Here is a 24,507-nt window from a genome sequence, read left to right as displayed (position 1 = left end):
GTATGTGTTTTGATTTTTTAAAATTTTTTTCCGATGTATTGGGTGCTTGGGACTGGCTCAGCAACAAAAAATGTTGGGAGAAGCATTTTGTAATTGATGTGTTCATTATGTTGTACTTGCTCTTTTACCTTTTCTCTTTTTCCATCTTATTCCCATCCCATTTTCCTCTGGGCTCTGCAGTGGTTTGAAAGCTGTTGCTTTTAAGGCAAGTTAGAAAGACTGCTCACAGCAAGCAAAGTTTCTTTGGCTTCTTTCATAAAGGAAGAAGTTGGAGGAACAATTTTTTCCCCCGTTTCTCCCCTGTATTTTCCTTTCTTTTTTTTCCCCTTTCCTTTCTTTTTTTTTTCCTTTCTCTCTCCCTGCCTACCTTAACATTTCAATCAGGAAGTTGTTCACTTCTTTTTGGCAGTGACTTGAAACTTCAGAGGATTGTCACCATGGTCTGAACAAATGCAGAATTTAGACTTTGTCTCCTTCCCTTGAGTTTTCTAGATAAGTACAGTCAGAGCCTGAGTAAGTTGGACTTCTGTCAGACTCCTGGACAAGGAGAGTCAGGGGAAGAAGAGTCCCCTGAGTTTCAAACACGGGTTGTTGGGCGGATTGGTTGCTCATGCTGTGTGTCCAAAGCAGTTTGTTAACCACTTCATAGCTAGAGGTCTCCTCTGGGTCTGATTTCAAGGGGAATTCTTCTGCCTTCCAGGGACATTGTTCTCCACTGTGTCTGAGGTATGGCAGGCACATGACTTAAAGGTGACACTTGAAACATGAAGACAGGTTGGGATGTGCAGAAGAGCTTGCCAAAAAAAAAAGTCTCAGAAGGGCTTTTCAGTACTCCTCGTATTTGTTGTGTCTGGCTGGGGTTGTGCTCTTACAGATGTTCTCATCATCTCTTTCTGCACATAAATTCATTGTGCAGGATGAATTTTGTACAAGTGGCCTTGTCCTATCAAACCTTAATTTTTGGAGTAGCTAGAGTCAGAAAACAATTCTGGCACTACCTCCACATTAGCTGAGCTAGGTACTCCTATGTTACTGTTCTGAGAGGTCTGCTCTTTTCTTCTCTTGAAGAAGTAGCATGAAAGTGCAAGAAGAGTAGGCAGGGATTATGAGCCTTAATCTGAGATTTATTGAAGTTCCCCAGGCTCTCCAGGGTATTTTCCATCTCCCAAGGATATATGGGGTTTTTTTGTAAATGTGTGTTATATGACTAGAGTATTCTGATAGATAAAAATAAAAATAGTGCAAGTCAGCTATGAACTTTATTGGAGCTGGTGGGCTGCAGAGAATGATGGGAGTAGGATATGGACCCACAAGAAGAGTTTGTCTGCATTTTTAAATTCCAAACATGTACTTGAAGTTAAAAATGGAAGCTTTTGGAGGCAAGGCTGGTTTGCAATGTATCATATTGCGGATACTGATAGGAAATCCTTTTGGTACACTGGCTGGCAGCCCAGCATGATGTGGAGCCCAAGATCTGAACAGGCAGTTCCCTTGTAAATCAGGGACCAAGAATTGTTCCAGACAACATGGTCTGCTGGTGCAGTGTGCTGTGACTCTGTTTCACTGGTCAGCTGTGCATGATCTTGTCCATGTTTGATAACACAGGCTATTTCATACCTCTCATTATCCTCCTTCATCTCCTCGAACTTAATTTTGAGGAGGACTGGAAGAACCTTATGCTTTGCAGTTTGGGGGATACTGATTTTTCTTGATTAAACTTCTAGCGATGTTCTTTTCTCCTTGTATTGCAATGGGAAAAACTTCGTCTCAGTTCTTTCTCTGTACCTGCTTGAAATACAGGATTGTTGAGTGTAACTGTCCCCACACCTTCAGGGGCAGAAATACGCATGGCAATTTTAGACGTTTATAACTGGAAGTGACTTCCTGTGGTCATGAAACTCTGTGCTCACAATATGTGTCAGATTTGTTGCTAGTGGTTCTCAAGAAAGCCCTAATATTACTAAAATCCCTAAAAATGAAAATCCTGCTTTAGAGGATTGTTTACTAGTCCGCCTGGGAGGAAGAGAATCTGTGACTATATGTATCTTAAGTCATTATTTCCAACTTTTTACTGGGAATGCTTCCTTTCATGTTACATCTAATAGTAATTTGTCAGGCTTTACAGGATTTTTTTTCTGTGGTGCAAGAACCAGAAGATAAATCCAATATGTTTGTCATAGCAGGAAGGGCTTGTGAAAGGCATAATACTAAACACCTAAATCATGACAAACGTCTGTGGAACTCATTTCCATTCTAGGACTGTAAGCATGCTGTTATGTTCCTTCCTTCTAATGTGAATGTCAGCATAACAAAACTGTCCATCTTGTAGGAAGAAGGCTCTACAACAAATATAAAGCTCAAGAATGTGTTTTGTTCTTCATTTTTGTTCTCTTCTTCTGTAGTTCTATTGTCTTTGTCATCTTCATTATTAGTCACTAAGCAAGAAAAAGCCCTATATTTCAAGATAAGTGAATAATATCTTAGAAATACCTTTGCTAAAACTGTTGATACACCTCTTGCACAAGGATATTTTGATATATCATCTTCCATCCACAGTCAACAGGAACCTCAGTATGGATGCACTTCAGGAGCTGGATCTCTGTACCATTCAGGCTTGGAAGTTTTGGATGGGTTGGGGAAGACCAATGATTGCCTTTGTCCTGATCAGCCGTGGGCTGGTCTGTACTGGGAGAAGAGGTGTCAGACATGTGGAGAGTACTGAACTATGGCAATACTGAGATTTTAAAAATTGTCTTGAGTGTGTCTTTAGAGTATTTTGTTCACCTGTGGAGCTATTGCTCTGTAATTGTCCTTAATTCAATTAAGAATACTTTGGAGAAGAACTGTGATTACAGGTCAATCCCAAAGGAAACCTTTGAATTCATGTTGCGGTGAATTATCAAGAAGCTGATCAGCACTGAAAAATACATACAACACATATGAATTTTCAAGGATTTTAAAAAATAGTTAAAGTATTTTAAATATATTTTTAAGTATGGGGGTGGTTAAGGATGATATTTATTCTTGTGATTTATTCTTGTGCTTAGTTAAGTTTATGTAGTATGTACTGCCCTTTGTTGCAAGATAAAGCAGCCTGTGAATTTTTGTTGATGGTTTGAAAGTTGAAACTGATGTTGTTTTATGGCTTCTTCACTGGCAGATTCCCGTCGCACACTGTTTTGGGCCTCCAGGACATTACAAAAGAAAGTTTTGCACTGTGTGCAGGAAGTCACTGGAGTCACCTGCCTTTCGATGTGAAGGTAACTCAAACGCTGCTTGTGCAGCCATCTCTGTGTTCTCCAGTGACAGGCACTTTGCATGCACCGCATACCTGGAGGATATGTGGGTATACACACACATGCACTTGCTACGTTTGAGAAATTTCTCGTTTGTTTATTATCTATTCACTGATCATGAAAATGGTACTTCCGTTTAAGGAATAATAAATCAGTCATCTTCAGTAAACCACAAATTTTTTCAAACTTGTACTCTCTTTTCATCTTTCCTCCAATTTATTTTGAGCAACTCTGTGGTGATGATGGTGTGCAATGAATCCATGCCTGAGGTGTGCAAAAGATGAGAAGCTATTATGGCAAAAGGAAGCTATGTCCTGTTGAGGTTATTTTTTTTCTATTTCCAGTGGAAGCTTTTGATACAGGAAATTATCAGGTATTCATGTTTCTAGAAAAGAATGTAGAATTTCCTGTATTACTAGTCTCAGATATCTGTTACTTGTAATGAGGATGAGGTACCTTCAATGCAAAGATAGTTGAAAATATTATTTGTCAAAATAGTACAGCTCTGCGTGTTCTGATGTGGATTCTCTGAAAAAACAGTAACTAGAAGAATCACCTAAACACCAGAATATTTATTTCAAATGCCTGTTGGCATGAATACTTGCCTAATTTTTTATGTAGGGCAGCTCCTTAGATCTTCCTTGTCTCCTTTGTCTTAAAAGTCCGTAATGTCTTCAATGTCTTCAGTTGATGTGAGGCTAAATAGAATTTAGTATTTTAAAACAGTATTATCTGTGAACTGTTTAAAAAAGAAGAGTGTCTAATGAGTGAAGAACCAATTCTGCAGGAGATCAAAGTGCTTTTAAAATTGCTGCTATGCTAATGTCTTATTTAATTATGTTTTCTGTGTGTATGTGGAGAGGAAACATTCCTCTTTGATCAGGGTATTTAGATTTATAGTGGTGCAGTATTTCTGTTTCTGCTTTTGTCTGGTGAGGTGTAGAATGGGGCCAGACTATGTTCTTCTGACCAGTGGGAATTTGTCGCTTAATAAAGTAACCACAGTGAGTTGGATGATTTGGTGAGTTGGTCAAAGAGCTGCAGGTACCACAGAGAATTTTCTGGTTCCTTGTCTTAGTAAAACTCAGAACTTGTGTGGCATGAGATAAACGCAGAGAATTCAAAAACATTCAGTAGCTTCCATGTAGTGATCAATTTTAGTTAAAGCTTTCAGAATTTTTCTTTTATATTCTTACTCTCTTAATTCTACTGTATTAGCATTGTATTCATTTGTTGTGATTTAACCCCAGCTGGTAACCAAACCCCACACAGCCACTTGCTTACTCCTCCACCAGTGGTATCACGGAGGGGATTGAAATGGTAACAGCCAGAGAACTCATTGAATTGAGATAAAGTCAGATTAATAGGGAAAGCCAAAGCCACACACATATGCAAAGGAAAACAAGGAATTAATTCCCTGCTTCCCATGAGCAGGCAGGTGTTCCATCATCACCGGGAGAGCAGGGACCCATCATATGTAACAGTGATTTGGGAAGACTAACAACATCATTCTGAACATCCCCGACTTCCTCCCTCTTCCCCCGACTTTATATACTGAGCATGATGTCATGCAGTATGGAATATGCCTTTGGCCACTTTGGGTCACCTGTCCCAGCTGTGTCTCTTCCAGCCTCCCATGCACCTCCAGCTCCCTCACCAGCATGACAGTACAAAAAGCAGAAAAGGCCTGTGGCTCTGTGTCAGCAATGACAAAGACATCTGTGTTATCTTCACTGTAGTTCAGGCAAGTCTGAAACACAGCCCCACGGTAGACACTGTGAAGAAAGTTAACTCTACACCAGCGAAAACCAGCACACCATTGCAAAGGAATTTTTTTTTCAGATGTTTCCATTTAAGTGTTCTCAAACAAGAAGCGCATGAAAGTGCATGTTATCTCTAGGTATTACAAGGGCCCAGACATTTTTTTATCGTTCATTGAATGTTCTAAATTGTGTTCTTCAAATGGATTAAACAGTTTTCTTATTTTGTGTGGTGTGACTTGTTTGGTATCCCTTTTTCTGAATGCCAGTAAGTCTACAACTTGTTTCTCTGATACTTTCCTGAAATGTATCATAAAAAAAAAGTGGCAGTTGACATTCATAAAATGAAAAAGATTCTTCCTTTACTCCTCAGAACTGATTTTGGAATTTGTTTTAGAAGTCCACTGTTTTGGCTGTAGAGCTTTTAAATCCAGATGGAGATGTTGAACATTCTTAAGTTCTTTTGCTTACTTCTAATGACTTAGCTTAATATTACAAGTCTACTGTTGGTGATGCTGTTCTTGTTGATACTGAAATTAAGACTTGTCCTAGACTTTTTACCATAATTAAGATTAAAAAGAGGGTTAAGATGACGTTACCTTTTCTAAGCAAATTATTGACTTCATTAGATTACTTGTAAAATAATTTAAATCACTTGGTTTGGACTGTTCATAACTTAAAATGAAACAAATTTTCTTGAAGGAAAATTGAAAGTTTTTAGGTAAGTACTAAATCCTGTAGATGTACAGTGGGACAGCTGTTCTGAGAAATGAGCATTCATGTATATTACCCCCCTGGTGAGATAAGTACATACACTTCACTGGCAAAAATTACAATAGCTGAACTCCAGAAGACTGTAACCTGAAGTTTCTAAAGGGAGTGAAGTATTGGTTCAGGATGACCACTGCTTTATGCTCCAGCCTTGGTGATATTTGGATGCAGAAGGGGAATTTTTCTCTTTCTGTTAGTGCTTCTATCTTTTGGCTTTTTTTTGGATTTGATTAAATCGAAGTAGACTTCAGGGACAATTATATTGGAGTAGGCAGAAAATCCTGTGAAACTGCAAGACAAAGTCAAGCAGTTGTACAAATTTAACTTGCTGTATTGGAGGAAATAGGACAAGTGCTGCTTATGTGCAAAATTAACTCAGTATACTTGTGCACCTTTTTAGCACAGAGGAAGTGGAGCAACACCCAGGACAGTGCTGATAAACTTCTTTGTTGTCTATGATTGCTGAATGTAAAGAGCATAAAGGAGAGAAAGTGTGGTGTGTAGAGGTGGTGGAAGACTATTGGAGGGAGTGAGGGAGGGGGGAAGGAGATGTGGAAAACCCTGGGGTTTCCAGCCTAAGGAAGTTTTCTTGTTTTTATGCTTTTAGTTTGTGAGCTACATGTGCACACAGATTGTATCCTGTTTGCTTGCAGTGACTGTCGGCAGTGTCACCAGGATGGGCACCTGGACCATGTAAGAGCAGATCTTCTGCAGGGGAAAGTGGTCATGCATTTTTGGTGTGAAAAAATGGACTAGAGGAGGAGGAGTCTTTCACATGCTGCTGGTTATCAATGCACTTTTATAGGCAGGCAAAGGAAACATGTGGCTGAAACATGTGAACTTAAATTCTGATATATTCACGATGCTTTTGAACCCTTGCTGAAAAGTCTGTATGTAGGCAATGTAGATAATGTCACAATTTATTAAAAAAATCAAGCTACTTCTATTAATATTTGCATTGCATAACCTAGCATGGAACTGGGTTTTTTCTGTATGTTGAGCTGTTGGCTGCACTGCATCCCTCGCAAACAATAGCTTGTCCTCAGACTTCTGCAGTCTGATCAAGGCAAGACTGCCTTGTTTCTTCCCTTCTTACAGTAACATATATGCAAAATACTGATATTTCAGGATTTTTTTAAAAAGAATTTTTTTCTTTAGTGGACTGTGAAGAAAAAACTCTGTGATAAATTTTTGATAGTCTGATAAAACTTCTTCTTTTGGGGAAATACAAGATTGTTCAGATTCATACTTACCTTGAGAAACACTTAATATCTTAGTCTGTGTTACTGTTTCTCCAGAGCTGTTTGAATTGCTCATTTTAAAGCTGGATTGAAGACTCTTTTGTATCAATTGATGTCATGCTAAATTGTGATGTGTTCCCTCAGGATACTTACCACCACCACTGGAGGGAGGGGAACCTTTCTTCAAGTGCTCGTTGCGAAGTTTGCAAAAAAACCTGTGGCTCTTCTGAGGTGCTCTCTGGCATGAGATGTGAATGGTGTGGCATCCTGGTATGTGGAGCTGCTGCTTGTGTTTGTGGGAACCATATATATAGGTCTATGTGCTTGTTTTGTATACTGCATGTGTTATATACACTTAATTCATGAAAATATATATATTTATGTGTTAGATGGAAAACCTGATTGTTTTTAAATCCCCCTCACAGTCATCTTAATAAGCAACTCACAGAGTTGCAGTTAAGCTTTATGTAAATCCAATGGAATTAAAATTTAGCAGAGGCTAATCAATACAGATTTGTGCTTAGAAGCCTGCAGTCACTTTTTCTGTGTTAAATCAGAATTTCTTTCAAGTGACATGAATTCTGCAAGGTCAAAGAAGAGACTTACCATTCTAATATGTTTACTCATATTTCATTATAGAATAGGTCTTAGCTTCTGTGGTTGGGATTTTTTAAGTTGTCACTATCAGCCACTGTATTTTTCCATTCACATGACATGTTTATTTCCTGTGCAAGGTACCATTCAATAATGCTCATGAAAACCACAAGTTTTCACACACTGATACACAGTGTGCTGGGTAGATGACAATTGGCTCATCCACTTAATGCCACCTCTTATTAAAATATGATGAAATTACAAAGTAACAATAGATGAGGTGGGAACTGATAAATATATTTAATACATTGTTTATTTGCCACTTAATGCAAGTTGAGGTATTCTATGTAATAATAATTTAAAATAAAACTCTGAGGTTTTTCACTATTTCAGGTATGATTTGAATTTTTTTTAATATTGTGGGGTTTTTATTTTGATCTGATTCATAATTTCAAAGATGGGAGTGACTATCTTTGAGAACAGTCTATATGGCTGGAACATGCTGTCACATTTTAGAAAAACTTGAAACAGTGTTACCTCTCAATTTGGAAATGGGTATGGCTGTGTAAGAGGACACTGCTACTTTGAAGCCATTTAATGTAACTTGTGTACGTTGCTCATTTCCCCCAGTAAATACCTAGACAGAAAAAAAGATCCAGAGAGTGAGACCAGAACTTCCATATAGCTGTAAAACAACCTGTAGATTTTGATAGAGCAGGTTTGTGGTTCCTGAAACTTTCTTTGTGTATTAAGACTTCCCACTATTGGTTATAAAAGAACTGAAACAAACAAATTAAAATCTTGGGAGGGAAAATGAGCCATTCATTCAATGAAAGTAATTAACAAAAGGTCTATATATGCCCCAACCTGAGTTATGCAATTCCAGTCATATTTTGTTATAAACAGATTTGCATTCTTTATCATTTATCTTTATCTTTGTTATCATTTAAACTCTTAACTGGTGCTGTTTTTTATAGGCTCATGCTGCTTGCTACATAATTGTCACACCAGAATGTACCTTTGGAAGATTAAGGAATATGATTCTTCCTCCAAGTTGTGTGCAATTGTTTTCTCGCAATTTCAGCAAACTGCACTGTTTTCGAATATCGGAAAATTTGCAAACAGAATCAGGTAAAAATGTTAAAGTTGAGTGCAACTAATTGATGAGTATCTCTAGAGTTGTAATTCACTGAAGCATATTATTGCTAATTTTTGCAGGTTTTTGTGGCAATACTATTACTTCTAGCTATTTCTGGGACAGGTTAGAGATTTTGAAATGCACACTGCGTTGAAAACCAGAAACTTCTGTTTACTGGTGCAGGGCAATTTCTAAACTGTTCTTGAAACAGTAAGCATGCAGAAAGTGAAAACCTAAAATGGAGGAATTTGTAGTGTCAGTTCTATCATTGCTACAAACACTCATTTGTCGTATTGTGTGTACAGATACTCTTCCTTGGATTAAGCATCTTTTAAGATTTTTGTGCTGAAACAAAATCAAGTGTCTAGCCAGGGGTTCTGCTGCCATCTAGAGTGAATGTTTGTTTAGCAGCTCTTTAGGAAGAAGCGTATTTTTTAAGCCATTGAAGTGTTTTCTATTTCATATTTTGATTATTGTGCTTTTGTAAAGCCTTTCTTTTGGTGCCTGAATACAATGGGAAAGGAAATGAAAGGTAGGCAAAATATAGCTCGTGGAAGTTAAATATTTGCAACTGCACGTTTTTAGATAAGTTGCTCTTGAACTTTCTGCTTTGAACACACAGGTTAGGTTTTGTGGAGGGAGTTGGTTGCTAACAAGAGCCGTGTGTTCTCATGTGCAGAAGTTATAGCAGGAGTTCTGCTACTGCATGACCCTGGGTCCACATGACCCAGATACGTTCAAGTGACCCACGAAAGTGTAAAGACAGATGGGAGGCATTAGGTTGCTTTTGTGGATTGTTTTTGTTTTCAGACTTACTTTTCTTGTTAGTGAATTTACTTCCTGAGTGGGGAGTGGTGAAGTACAGCACCCACTTGAAAGTCATGGAGTTTTAATGCTTCCAACATAAAAAATAACAGAAATAAACAGTCTGGATGAGCTTGATTTTGCTGGATGACTCATTTTGAACTTTGATTCAGGTCCATCGTTAGATATTTCGCAAGTGTCTCAAAGCAAGTGTTCCAGAGTTATGTTATTTATTATTCCTAACAACAGTTAATCATAAACCTTTTAAGTAGAGCCTTTGAGTATGATATTTCCGATGTTAACTAGGTTTATCTTTTAAACAGTGGTGTGTTCTTTTAGTATGTCAGATTTAAACTTTCTCCTTTTTTAATTTTAAAGTCACCTTTAAGTAACAATTTAATATGGAGAACCTTGAATGAGAGAACCCAAGGTTACAGCAGCATGTTCTAGTCTTTTTCCTCAATATATTAAGTGATGGAAAAGAAGGTTTTCCATTTCAAGACTTAAGTTATGTGCGAAGTGTGTGAGATCATGATACGTGTATTCAAGTTTTTTTCAAATAGTAGTTGGTTTTTGTATTTTTTTAGTCAAATTGTATGTCTTGTACTTTGAATTGAGAGAATCCAGCCATTAGCTGGTGCTCAGAAGCAGACACATAGGAATGGAGAAATAGTCCCTACCTTAATTTGTACTATTTCCAGTGCTTTAATATGATAATGAAGAAAAAAACCAAAATAAATAAAATCCACCATGTTTGGAAAGCCGTAATGCATTTTTATAATCCTCAACCTGCATATAACACAGATATAATACAGCAACACCCTGAAAAATCTCTTTTCTAGTACCAGATCTCTTCTCTGTGGCCTATGAGAATTCCTGCCCCTTGGGCTCAGCTCCCTGTCACCCAGTGGGCAACACTCCCAGAATGGAGGGGCTGCTGATACCCAGAGGAGCAGGGGCTGAGCCATGTGGATGCTCCCCTTTTCTCCTGCTACTGATCCATGGCGTACCCATGAACTTGATGGCTGCTCCCAGCACTTGATGACATCTGTTTTTTATCATGGTCAGTGGGCCGCAGTTGTGGCTGAGCACAAGGCATGGAGAGTAATGTTTGTGGTGCAGTACCTGCCTTGTAATCTGCTGTGCATGAAGTGTTTTGTTCTGTTTCTCCTTATCTGACGATGGTATGTGATGCTTAGTTTAACACCTCAGTCCTGCGTGTTCAGGTACTGGTCCAGTGTCTTCACCTGTGACTCCTTTTCCATCAATCATATTCTATTGAGCCTTGCTTTAACACCTGTTGCTGGAGTTTTGCCATTCTTAGTCATCTCCTGGAGATCAGGTGTCTGCAAGTCCCCATCGGAAGCACCACATACCATCACAACATGGTCTTTTTCCTCTGCCCAGATTCTTCCCCAAAGGCAGAGCCAAGGATTATGTTAAACTAATTCTTACATCCTTCTGTGTCAAGAACACTCAGTGCTTGTAGTCCTCGTTACCCATGTTCACAGAACAAGCCTACATTTTCTTTCGAAAACCCACCAGGTCCTGTCATGTCCTGAGTTACTAAGATGTGTCTTGAGTCCAGCAGCTCCCTGACACTCTGTGAGGATGTGTTTGATGCTCCTTTGACCATGAAGCAACTCAGGATAGCTGCCCCAGGAGTTGCTGCTTCTTTTCCTGGGGAAGGTGTAGACTCTGGATGGCAGATCTCATTAAAGAATGTGTGCATGTTAGGGATGCATGTTAGAGGTGCAAGAAGAGTCTTTGTTGGAGAATAATTAGCACTTCTGTGGGACCTGTTGTCTAAGCATGCTTATTCAGAAGTTTTCATGATGGAACATGTTCTTCTGTTGCCACAGCTGACCAAGGGCATCACTCAGATTATTATAAAAAGACTAGTCTGAGATATCAAAGAAGTGTGGACAGCTGCCTGGACGAGTTAACTGCTGCAGGCACAGCTCTTCCGGAGCTGGTGTTTGGAAAGTACAGGATGCCTTGTCCCATGCAGTGAATGAATACATACCAATTTTTTACCTGCTGGGGAGCATTTGTCTGAATTGCTTTTGACACTGCATAAATGCTGAGCTTCCTGACCAACATTCAGCAAATATCTCTTGCTGAAAGAGGGTTTTCAAAATTCTTGAACTACTAGGGGAAGCAATGGTAGAGCAGTTACCTCCCCTTCCTCCAACTGGCTCCTGTCTCAATGAATTTCAGAAGTCGTTGAACTTCACAGGCGTAGTTTCAAGATGCTGTTAGTGTAAATATCTCTACTATCCAGAGCGAATGAGAAAGAGCAATGAAAGATGTCAGCTTCTTCCCATCTAAATGGAAAAGAGGGTTGGGAGCAATCAGAGCAGTCACTTCTTACTGTTGAATTTACTTATTCTTTTTTTAACTTGATTTTGTCTGAAGTGAAATTAAAGAAGTCATTCAGCTTCCTTTTATTCCAGCATGTTTCAAGACCATACTGTCTAAATTTTTCTCCAATTTGAAACTTGATCTGTTTATCAGCTATAACAGGGAAAGTATTTCAACACTTCTTTTCTATTTTAAGAGCCCCAACCCAAAAGCATTGTTGTTGGTCTTTCTTGTAGTCACTTAAAGCAACGTGCAGATACTCAGTAAGTTACCTGGTGCCAAGTTTGGGACTCCTGCCTAACAGCCTTCTTGACATGCTGTGATTCTGCTTCTTGGAACATTTTCTGCTTTAACATTTTGACTTCTCCCCAGTACCTCTTTTGCTCTTTAGGTCTGTCTTACTGATTTTATTTTATTTTTTCATTCTTGTTTTGTTCTTTGATTTCCTACTTTCTCCCTCAGCTGCAAGGCATGATTTTTATAAAGGTGTTGCCTAGCTTATATCTTTTGGGAGCTTTGCCTGCATCCCAATCAAGACTGACAGGAAGTTTCAGTGGGTGTTAGCATGAATACCATTGTATGATGAGTGTACCTGATTGACTTGTGTTGCACGCTGCTGTTGCCCTTAGAGAAGAAAAACTGATCATGTTTGGATTTACACTGGCCTTCTTGTATGGCCATGAGTGTCAGGAATGAGAACACAGTCAGGATGTTATCATGACAGAAGCAAATGTAAATCTTCATAGCATTTATTTTAGTCTTAGTGTTTGATCTATAGTTTTACAGGATGCATTATTCTCTGACATGTTAGCTCCCAGCTTTCAGTGAGGCTGATGAGCTGCTGTCAAAGTCCTCTTCTGGAGAGCAGCAATTTCCTTCTCTTTGGGCATCTGCAAATTTGTTTTTGAGTTGTGGAGATTACTTCTGTAACACCTGTATTTCTGACTGGATGGCTGTTACTGCAATTCCTGGATTAATTTGGTGATTGAGAATGTAATGGAAATCATGTATATTTTGGTCATAGATAAACCTGGAAGCTTTAGCAAGGAGTGAAATGCAGCAGTTGCAATGTTAAAGCTAATAGTAGAAGGATGTCAGGTATGCCTTCACTGTAGTTACATGACAATGCAGATTTGGGGTTTTCAATGCTGATTTTATTGTATGAATTATTATAGAAAAAGAAAGTGTGCTTTTCTGACCGGATCCTTTTGTGCTAGCTTGTTCGTTGGAAACCGTTCTTAAATGACAAACACCTTTTCTGTTCCTTGTAGGTCAAATTAACAAGAATCCTTTCTTTAAATGTTTCTGTTTTCACAGATGAAGATGATGATGTCGATGGTTCAACACAGGGATTAGCAAAAGATGTACAAATCTCAACAGATTCAAGTAAGCAAAATTTTAGTAAGTAGTGAATAGTCACCCATTCCAATCTTTATTCATATAATCTTAACTTGTATTGCCTTATGACAAGATATTAAAAGCCTGTTTTTCTAATACTAGATTTTAATTTGAGGTCCAAAGTTTTAGTCCAACATATTTATCCGAGGCCTTACAAATATCATACTGCTATTTTCCACTGGTAGATTGGCATAAGTGATAATCTGCTCATTACCCTGACAAATGAGTCATTTCTCTCCATTTGGTAACTGAAGAAAGGAAACCTGATGTTAATAATCCACAGATAAGCAACTCATTTACGGGCAGACAGCATGTCTTTTCAAAGCCTTTTGCTTTTAAAATCTCTGAATCCAAATCTTACTAAAGACACCACGTGGATTGTTTTTTACTGGTTTTTTTTCTGGCTTCGTCGTGTTGCAGTAAACATGATTGAGCCAGGCTGGTTGCTTCCTATTTGGTTAAATTCTTAAGTGTGTGAAGTTATCTAGGTTTGGTGTCAGCTGAAACCCTAGTTTTCAAAAAATTAAATAAAACCACAATGTAAGGGCAGCCTACCCCTCTATCCATATTAGTAACTAGAGCATCATGCTACTTGCTGCCTAATGTAGCTGCATGGATTGTTGTAAAAAAGAAAATTTCAAATCAATAAATATTAAATTTTTTTAATCCTAAAGTTCTTACAAAATTAAGAGGCTAATTGTGCAAATGCTAACTGGATTTTTTTTTTAAAAATCAGCTCAGTAAGTAACTCAGTTGCAGAAGTATCTCAAGCATCCTCTAAGTTCACTTTTTAAAATTTGAGGCTTATGTCTCCTAATGACTCTAAGTTATGATTCACCACCATGCTTCCTTATTATGGGGAAAAGGCTCTGACTAACTGCAGTTTACCCTAGAAACTTTCACTTCTTCCAGTGTTTTAAGTGACTTAAGTGGTTTAGTGTGAGGATTTTGACATGTAAACAACTAAGCCTATTTCCCTTTTAACTGTCAAATAGAGTAAATTAAGTACCCAGATATTTCAGGAGGATTGGTTGAAAGCACAGGCCAATTCAGCTTTAGTTTAGCCTTCCCAAAAGAAAGGGAAAGCTATGAACATATGGGGCAGGATACAAACTTTAATATGTCATTTGTTGATATATTGTGTCTATCTATGGACTGGAGAAAGCAGCAGTAGATGGTACATTTTCAAGGCTTATGTAAAGTATCATTACTTGTGTTTTAAATAGAACAGTGGCATTTAAAAAAATTGCTTCCTCTTAATGCATTTTCATAAAACATAAGACAATGTAGAGCCCAGGAACTTTGCCATGATTTAGAAAGCTCAATTGTAACCAGATAAAAATAGTCAGAAATAGCATTTAATGATAGAACAGACTCTGGTGATCAGATGCTGGACATGACTATGCAGTACCAACCATCAACCTCTTGAAATGTGACCAGCTTCCTTTATCTCCTTATCCCACTATTTTCCCATACTTGTTCTTTCCCAAACCACTTTGATCTCTCCCTTCTCCTTCTTTTTGTTCCTCTCCTAAAGTTCCCCTAACAACTCATCTACCACCCTAGAATGCTTTTCACATGCATCGCGTATAGCCTTACCACCTCGTAACTTTCTTAGTCCGTGAGGTGACCCACAGAACGTCCCTTGTGGCCTCATCAGGCCTCCCCCCAGACCATGGGATTGAGGACCTTGTGTCAGTGCAGCACAGGCTTCTCTGATAACTTACCTGATAAAAGTTATTAGGGGTCAGCTTCTGGCTTTTGTTCCTCTGTGTGTGTGTAAAATCATAACCTAGCAAATTAAACACGACAGTGACATGGTTATGGTGGGCTGGACATCTTCCACCTCTCCCTAGATAATACTATTTGTGTAATATGGGTCAAGAGGGAGCTGCTCCTTAGCTTCTGTGTGTTGACTTAGTACCTCAGCCACATCTTTTGGGATGTGACCATGGTCTCCCTCAGGAATATATGAAATCAACTATTCTCCAGAATATTGTAGCTTTTCTTAATTCCAGCTCTTTGTGTATTAGGGGTGCATCTATTTTAAAACAGTGAAAACAAGTCAGAAGAAATTGAATAATATTGATATGTAAAGACATGGTTTTATCATAGGAAAGAAGCCAGTAGAAAAAGATGCAAAATCTGTAGACTAATGCTGGAAGAAGATTTGAATTAGTGATCTGCATTTCCTTTAGTTTCTTTGCTCTTGTAACGGGCTTTTGAGTGAAGTGTAAAATTAGAAGATCTTAATCTTAATTTTGGGAGCTTAAGTATGTTAAATCAACCATGAAATTTATCCTATCAAGATAGTGAAACCAAAAGCATAACTTTAACATAGAAACAACCATACAGTTTCTGAGTTGGTAGATTAACAGATGCATAGAACAGGTTTGGAAAAGGACTCTGCCCTGCGAGTCTCTCTCTCAGCACTCATTGGTTCCATGTGAACTGCCCAATTCAGTGTGTGTCCATCTTCTACAGGACAAAATTCAGCTGTCTAGAGAAAACGTGTTCTGGAGGAGTTTTAGAGAAATGTCTTTGAGGGGAGAAATGGGGGCTGCAGTGTTGGCAGCAGACATAGTTTCACAGCATGATCTTTCACAGCCTCAGTTTTGCCATCAGGCAGCTGTTCACCTGCTGAGTGAGATAAAATGGTTTTGTATTTGACAAACCGAAGTCATTGGCTTAGAGCTTGCTTATGTCTTGTCTCAAACTTGCTGGCAGTGCAGAAGGTACCTTCACTATAATTCTGTAGGCAGAAACAAACTTTTCCAGAAGAAGCAAAGACAGCATATCAGGAGGAATTTTGCCTGTAAAGATATTTAGGAAGATGTCCAGCTTTCATAAAAAAAGCCATTGTACTCTGCTCTAACTGCTTACAGAAAACTGAACATGTCACATGTTTCTCTGAAACAATATTTCAGTTGGTTTGAGTCTGGTAAAACCAAATCAAGTGGTGATACACATGACAGATGCTTGGAGAAGCTCTCAAGACCAAGAGGAGAAGGGTGAAGAAGTAGCTAATGCAGATTTGTGCTTCGAAATTGCCTTGAAACTCAGGGAATGTATGCTGCTCATGAAAAGAAGTTCAGAGAAGGGACACACCTGCAAATGGCTGTTCTGGAGCTGGAGAATGGAAGAATCTAGTATTTTGAAAGACCCTCTTCAAGGCCAAAAAGTGAAAAAGTACACAATTCTTAGATACTTTAATGATGCCTTGTAGATTATGAATCCTTTTACTGAAATGAAGCAAAATCTGTTAGTCCACACTGTTGTAATATGAAGCAGAAATAGAGAAGGAGAGCAGAGTGTATGGATAACCGAAGTTTTGTTGGGAAGAATGGTTCTTGATAAACTGTGTCGCTTGCATTTCGTCTTTTAAGAGTAATTTTCACCAATAGGTGTGGTATAGACCTCTAGCTTTCTTCAGTGGCAAAAATACTCAGGACTGCATAATTTTCCTATCTCAGTCACAAGCCACACATAAGTCTTTTCTGAAGCTATGTCCTGTCTGTGGAGATTTGGAAGTCAAAGGGAACATGAACTTTGGGCTCATCAAATGCTGTTTATCCTTTTCCCAGGAAGACTTGGTATCTTAGCCTTCAAAATCAAATTATTGGCCAAGAAGGCCAATGGGATCCTGTCCTATATCAAAAATAGCGTGACCAGCAGGACCAGGGAAGTGATCCTTCCCCTGTACTCTGCATTGGTGAGGCCACACCTTGAGTACTGTGTTCAGTTCTGGGCCCCTCAGTTCAGAAAGGATATTGAGGTGCTGGAGCGGGTCCAGAGAAGAGCAACAAGGCTGATGAAGGGACTGGAGCACAAGTCCTATGGGGAGAGGCTGAGGGAACTGGGGTTGTTTAGCCTGGAGAAGAGGAGGCTCAGAGGTGACCTCATCACTGTCTATAACTACCTGAAGGGAAGTTCTAGCCAGGTGGGGGCTGGTCTCTTCTCCCAGGCACTCAGCAATAGGACAAGGGGGCACGGGCTTAAGCTCTGCCAGGGGAAATTTAAGTTGGATATCAGAAAAAAATTTTTTACAGAGAGAGTAATCAGGCATTGGAATGGGCTGCCCGGAGAGGTGGTGGATTCACCATCCCTAGAGATTTTTAAACACAGATTGGATGTGGCGCTGGGTACCATGATCTAGTAAATGAACTAGAGTTGGACCAAGGGTTGGACTCGATGATCTTGGAGGTCTTTTCCAACCCAATCGATTCTATGATTCTATGATTCTATAATTTTGTAAATTATGCCTGGGGTTGACCTTTTGTAGTTATTTTCTCCATGAAAAGCATAAGCATGAATAACAGGTTATTTTCAGCTCAGTATCTCATGGTAAGAAAGAAAGTAATGTGTTTTGCTGGAGAAGTCCTGATGCTGTGTAGTCTAGTGCAACAGGAAAAGATAACATGCTTAGCAGTGAAGTGTCAATATTGCAAAACAGGCAGTAACTCCTTTAAATACCAAAACTTGATATGTGCGTCTATTGCGTATTAGCAAGGAGTTAGGTTTTTTTAATATTTATACTAAGTAGGGGTATGCTCACATCTGTAATGGGATCATTTTCTACTGTTTGAAAGTTGGAACAGGGAGAAGAAAAAGCCTTATCTGACTTTAGAAGTGGTTATAGTTGAGCTTCTTGCCAAGGCTAGTTAGACAAATCAGACTGGCATATGAGACAGTCCTTAACTTATATGTGTTGGATGTGCTCTTGAGTCAGTGGGGAAGTGTCTTTCTTGATGATTAGTTGCTGATTATAGCTGTTCTTTTGTTAATATGTCCCTGGGAACTCACATGCAAGCTATCACCTTTCATCAGGTTGCAATAAAAGTGTCCCCTGTGAGGAGGACAGTGACAAAGTTAAACATGATTTTTCACTGGTAAAGCTGAATTTGTTTTGTGTGATGGATACCAGATTACCTTAAGGAAACAGGTCTGAGCATAATGTTTATTTAGCTAAGGAATATGCTTGAGCTTAGGACACTACTACTGCTCTGTACATCTAAATTTCTCCTTGTAAACCAGTTTATTATAAGAGTCAAGCCAACTTTTTAAAACATTTGACTGGCCTTAATATGTGGGGAGCTCATAAAAAAATCCTCCAGTTAAAATTGTTAGGGATTCTCTCAGGTCAGCTAGTATCTCATAAGAGCAGAGTACAAAGGCACTTTGAATGAAAACATGTACTAGAACTTAGATGAATGTTTTTGTTCTCAGATGGTTGTCTGACCCCTGGATTGCTGGAGAAAACAGTGGAGATTTTGATAACGTTGTTAAAGTTCATACTCAGAACATCAGCTGTGCTGTCAGTAACCAGCATTTGCTGTGTTTTTGCCAAGTTGTGTTAGTTCTAAAGAAGGTCACACAGAACACAGTGTGTCTTTTTGATTAAAGTTTGTCTGTGCTAGAGTTAACCATGGTGATCACCCTGGCAGAAACCTGTTTCTGAAAGATTTTCACTTTTTCTGGCATAAATCCATCTGTCTGATGCATAATATAGTCTTAATGGTAGTAGCATTTCAAGAGTACTCTAGAAGTAAAAGTTGATGATATGTAAATCTTCCTTGTATTGGGAATTAAAAGGAATTGACATCAGATACAACCACCATGTTGGTAATTGGAAAACTGAAAATCCAAAATCCACCTAGTAATGCTACTTTTCATATTAACAAAAATTTGTCATACCATATATCCAAAACTCACTTCTCCAATAGCATAATTCACTCTCCATTGCTGTAAAAAATGGACATTGCACATGGAAAATGTGTCACTTTTTTAAACAGACATTGTGAAAAGTTTCAGATAACTACTCTTAAAAGAATATTTGGTAAATAGTCATACAGGAAAGAAGAGATTAGAGCTGTGCTTCCAAAGTTCATTCTTTCTTGACAGAGGCCAGAAGTAAACCCACAAATCCAGAAGCCCAAAGATCTGTCATGTTCTGCATACTGTGTGGAAAGAAAGTCATCTTTTTCTGCTTCAGTCTGGTTTCTGTCTAGAATTTAGTTGGTCTTCTTCCTGCTTAAACCATTTGTACTTTCATATCAATGTCCAAGAGAAAACCAGTAATAGGTGGCGTCCCTCAAGGGCCCATGGTGGGACCAAACTGTTTAATATCTTCATCAATGACATATAGAGGGATTGAGTGCACACTCAAGAAGTTTGTGGATAACACCAAGCTGAGTGGTATATGCCATCCAAAGGGACCTTGACAGGCTTAAGAAGTGTGCCCCCATGCAAACCTCATGGAGTACAACAGTTGGGCCAAGTGCGGTGCTGCACCTGGGCTGGAGCAACCCTCAATATCAATACAGGCTGGGGGATGAAGGGATTGAGACCAGGCCCGTCGAGAAGGACTTGTGGGAGCTGGTGGATGAAAAATTGGACACGACCCAGCAACGTGCACTTGCAGCCCAAGAAGTCAGTTGTATTCTGGGCTGCATCAAAAGCAGTGTGGCCAGCAGGTTAAGGGAGGGAATTCTGTCCCTGTACGCCACTGTTGTGAGACCCCACCTGGAACACTGCATACAACTCTGGAGTCCTCAGCACAGGCAGGACATTGACCTGTTGGAGCAAGTCCGGAGAAGACTACCAAGGTCATCAGAAGGACAGAACGCCCCCTCTATGAAGATAGGCTAAGAGAGTTGGGATTATTCAGCCTGGAGGAGAGAAGGCTCTAGGGGCACCATATTGCAACCTTTCAGAACTTAAAGGGGACTTATTAGAAAGATGTATAAAATTTTTTTTAACAAGGTCTGTATTGACAAGGCAAGGGGCAACTATTCTAACATAAAAGATCATAGATCGGACATAAGAAAGAAAATTTATTATTATAAGGGTAGTGAGACAGGCACAGGTTGCCCAGAGAAGCTGTGGATGCTCCATCCCTGGAAGTGTTTATGGTCAGGTTGCATGGGTCTCTGAGGGACCTGATCTGGTGAAAGATGTCCTTGTCCTCCATGTGTTACGGGTTTACCTAGGTAGGCCTAAATTTAGGCTTTAAATTTCAGGGTAGGCCTGAGGCTGTCAGCTGACTTGAGCTGGGCTGAGCTAACAACTGACTTCTTCTAGCCCATAGTATTGTATTCCATACCATATTACGACATCATCTCCAAAGGGGTAAGAGCCAGTGTGGGAGTGGCTTGGTCAGTCACTTCACAGCATCCCTCCTGGGAGGACGCACCATGCTGTCCCAGGAGCAATGGGGAGGACCAGGCCAGCACCGGCTCACCAGTTATCTTAGGAAAGTAAAATGTTTTGTTCTAGTTCTCTTCTTTCTGCTTGGGTTTGTCTCTCTGGGGACTAAGTCTTTTGAAGTAATTTGTAGTTAGAATGGTAGGATTTGTGTGTTCACTGGGGAGTCGGAAATTATTTCTTGTTATTTCTAACTTGTGTGAGTGTGTATTGCAGTTTCTTCTAATTTTCTCTTTTTCTCTAAAAATACATATTGTTTCAGCTTACATGTGGTTTGAAGTTTGTTTTCCCTTCCCTCCGTTTTCTCGGCAGGCAGAGGGAAGCTTTCTCTCTGTATTGGGTGTTTGCATTTTGCCAGTTCAACCCAAGACACCATGTCAGGGTGCTAGTACTAAATGATCTTTGAAGGCCCCTTCCAACCCAAGCTATTTTATGATTCTGTAATTTTATTTATTCTGGTTTTGTCTGTCTGTTCTTCTTTGTATGTGCATTCATTGTACAGCCTTCCCTTCAAAGTGCCACAGCATGGCTGGAGTTGGATGTTGCTCAAGCAGAGCCAATCAGAGCAGTTTGTCATGTTCTGCAAGGTTTTAAATAACATAATAGAACCATGCAAAGGTTCTGGTTGCAAGGAACTCACAGATCACCCAGTTCCAATCCCCCTGCCATGGTAGGGACTAGACCAATTAACCTATCCAGTTTTGTTCCAGGAGAGACTAAGATGCCTTTGGAGTAGGATGAGAGGCTGTACTGGTGACTGCTTAGCTGTGCAATGAGGTCCTTATGTTACCTAATGAGAACATCCTTGCAGACACATGGTGCTGTGCCCAGTAGAATTGTTAATGAAGAAAGGCCATTAGAAGTGAACAAGTCTACACTGAAAAAGAAGTCTCGAGTGTAGCTGTCACATCTCAAAATAAGGAGGCATAAAGATCATGAGAATTACAGTAGCAGGATTTTTCCTTGAGGGTTAGAGTCTCATTTGAAGAATAAGAATGTTGCTTTCCAACATAGTGTTAATTAACCTTTAGTTCTGTGGTGTCTACTTTTGACTAAAGTTGCAGAATGTACTCTGAAACAGGAGTGGGTGGATTGGGCACAAGCATACATTAATTTCACATGACTCAGGAAGGCTAGCACTGAAATGTCCTTGCGAAGTAGTTATTCACTGAAGTCTTTCTTTGTCACCTGTCACTGCAGCACCGAGATACTCCATGATGTGCATTTCTGTCTGGGATTCTTGCTTTTTCCAGCCATCACTTAGGGATGGTTTGGCGGTTTAGTTTCACCGGTTGCAGCTCTTCTTTTAATCTTTCTATGACAAATGGTAGTTTGCTGATGTGTTTCATTGAACCTAAATGCTGATATTATTTGAGAGAAAAAGTTTCTCAGTATTTTATTCTGAACTACAAAGTGTTTCCAGGCTGTAAGGGAAGCATGGAAGCAAACTCGAGCATGTAACATTATCTCCTTTATAGTGTTAACAGTCTGCATGATTAACCAGTGGTGTAGTCATTATAGCTGGTTATGTGGCTTTCACTTAATATTTCTAACATTTCAAGACTGAGTGATAACTTCTAGCAATTTTAGTACTTTGTGATGAATGCAGGTATGCAGATGTATTATGAGACTGAAGTCTGTAGCATTGTGTTATATATACAAAGACTGACTTTTGTTCTCTGTTCTGTCCAACTCTGCAATAAGAGGGGCAGATTCTGTCAGTGAAAACCAGTGAAGTCTGCTGTAAAGCATGAGCTCTCTCTTCTTCAATCTTTACAAATTGTTAAGTATTTCCATTTGGAAAAGGTAGAAAAGATTCATAGTTCTTTTTTTTTTAGTTCTTTTTCTTAGTTCTTTTTTTTGTGGGAAGAGAAACCTGCAAAGAACCTGCAAAACTAGCTAGCTCATCATGTGTCTTCATAAAGATGTCACCAGGAGAGAACACAAAGTCTCTCTTCATGGGATCTCCTTTTGGTCTGGATTGATGAGCTTGATTTCCTTTCCATAGGAAGGCAGTAAGAACACATGTAATGGACTGGTAATATTCATTTGTTTCTAAAAACTCTGAAAAGCTGCCTGTTCTGTGAGAATTTGATTCCACTGCTGTTGCTCTTAAAATAGTCACTTTAGTAAAGAGAGACTTTGTCATAGAGCTGATGGTACCTGATTGAATTATAACTCATCTTTGTGAAAGGTGAAACTGAAATCCTTCACTCTTTACCCTTTCAGAGATACCTGTGCTTGACAGTTTGAGCATGGACTCGATAAAGCCTTAGTGAAGTGAAACACAGCAAAGGGCTGAAGTTCCTCATTTGCTGTACCTCCTTTCTTCTAGTTTTTCTGTTTCTGTATTTTCTCCTGTTGCCTTTACACTTCACTAGCTATTTCAAGGACTTTCTCCGGAGGCATGCTCTCAGAGCTAGCGATGCTTTGGGAGCTGTTCTGAAGGAGATGGCAGTTTGTCTTCGTCTTCAAGTTGTTCAGCTGGTCAGTTATAAATGCTGCCTTGAATGGTGAGGATGAAGAAGTAAAAACATAAACAATATAGTTATATGTAAGCAGTTATATCAAAAGCCAGGATAAAAATATAATTACTTGAAATACTCTTCCCTCCTTCCTCTGCAAATGTGCCTATGTTTTAAATTAATAGAAACTTAAAAAAAATAAAAAGAGAGACAGAAATATTCAGCCTCAAAGCTTGTCATGAAGAAACATTTCAGTGAGTTAAAAGCAGGTTTCCAGTAGTTCCATTACCTTCCTATTCAGGTGATTTAAGGGTGTGTTATTGAACTACAATAATTGTTTTCATTCAGGTAAACAAACATTAAAGATATTTGACGGGAATGATGCAGTGAAACGCAATCAATTTCGACTGATTTCAGTTCCAAGGATTGCAAAAACTGAAGAAGTTGTGGTAAGATACCCGGTGAAGGTCAATATTCCAGTGTGATGAAGGGGCATATGATTACGTATTACAATAGTCAGAAACTAACAGTTTTACAAATGTGACTCAAACCCAACAAAATCTGTAAATGGGCTATAATATTACAGTGTAATTTGATGTCTTCATGTAGATACTCTTATTTTTGAACAGCTGAAGAAATGATGGCTTACGTATCTGTAGCATAATTGGGCCCACAGTATATCCCATGTTAAGCAGTCATTCTCCTTCCCTGTGTGACACTGAAGTGTGATATTACTGATGTGAGCAATACTGGATAACCAGCTCCTTAGACTTTGCTCCTTCACTATAGCAGTTAGTGGTTTGGTGTTTATCCTAGCAGACACCAGGATTGCCCTTGAGTTAATCAGCTTTGAACATTGAAGCATACTATAGTTATCTCTGCTCCTTGGCTGTGAAAGTAATGAATTGTTGATCACATACTATTTTTTCTAGTGCCCCATCTGGGGTGAAAAAATTACTCGCGTGTACTGTATAGATCTTAATTTACTGGGCAAGGCAGAGACCCCACGCTGTGCAGGAGTAAAGCCTGGTGGGAAAACGGAGTGGTGCACAGTAGAATTGAGCATGATGAGGTCTCAGAATCATAAAGGACTTGGCAAAGGAGTCTGGAGAATTTATTAGATCAGAATTTTGACAATTTAAAGCTAAAGATCATTAGGAGTTTTATCTCAATACTGTGCTCAAAAATCAACAGGAGTTTTGAAAATGGTGTGGTATTCTGCATGTCCACAATCTTTAACTGTGTGCAGGGCTGAAAACACTTATTTAGGAGTACTACTTATATTTTATTAGGCTGCTGTTTTTAATACCAATTCTGTTGAGTTACTGAGCTGTATTGACTGCAGTATATCTGCTAGCAGAAGCATGGATGTAAAATTCCTGTGACTGCATGCATCTTGCAGGAACAGATCTTACCTTTCTTCTTCCCAGGTGTGTGGGTTCAGGGCAGCCTTGTGACTGAGGAGGTCACTAA

The 24,507-nt window shown here is 39.2% G+C and overlaps 1 protein-coding gene across 1 annotated transcript in view; it reads left to right on the top strand.

Annotated features, from left to right (window-relative positions):
* DGKQ (diacylglycerol kinase theta) overlaps positions 1-24,507 on the top strand; it is a 93,432-nt gene that overhangs the window by 31,199 nt on the left and 37,726 nt on the right. Inside the window, 6 exon segments of the mRNA XM_071580773.1 lie at positions 3,161-3,260; positions 6,435-6,520; positions 7,213-7,338; positions 8,640-8,793; positions 13,286-13,369; positions 23,383-23,483. Coding sequence (XP_071436874.1) covers positions 3,161-3,260; positions 6,435-6,520; positions 7,213-7,338; positions 8,640-8,793; positions 13,286-13,369; positions 23,383-23,483 — 651 coding nt within the window.

The sequence above is a fragment of the Pithys albifrons genome, chromosome Z (genome assembly GCF_047495875.1).
Source record: "Pithys albifrons albifrons isolate INPA30051 chromosome Z, PitAlb_v1, whole genome shotgun sequence".
Classification (NCBI taxonomy): Eukaryota; Metazoa; Chordata; class Aves; order Passeriformes; family Thamnophilidae; genus Pithys; species Pithys albifrons.
This window is presented reverse-complemented; position numbering and strand designations above follow the sequence as displayed.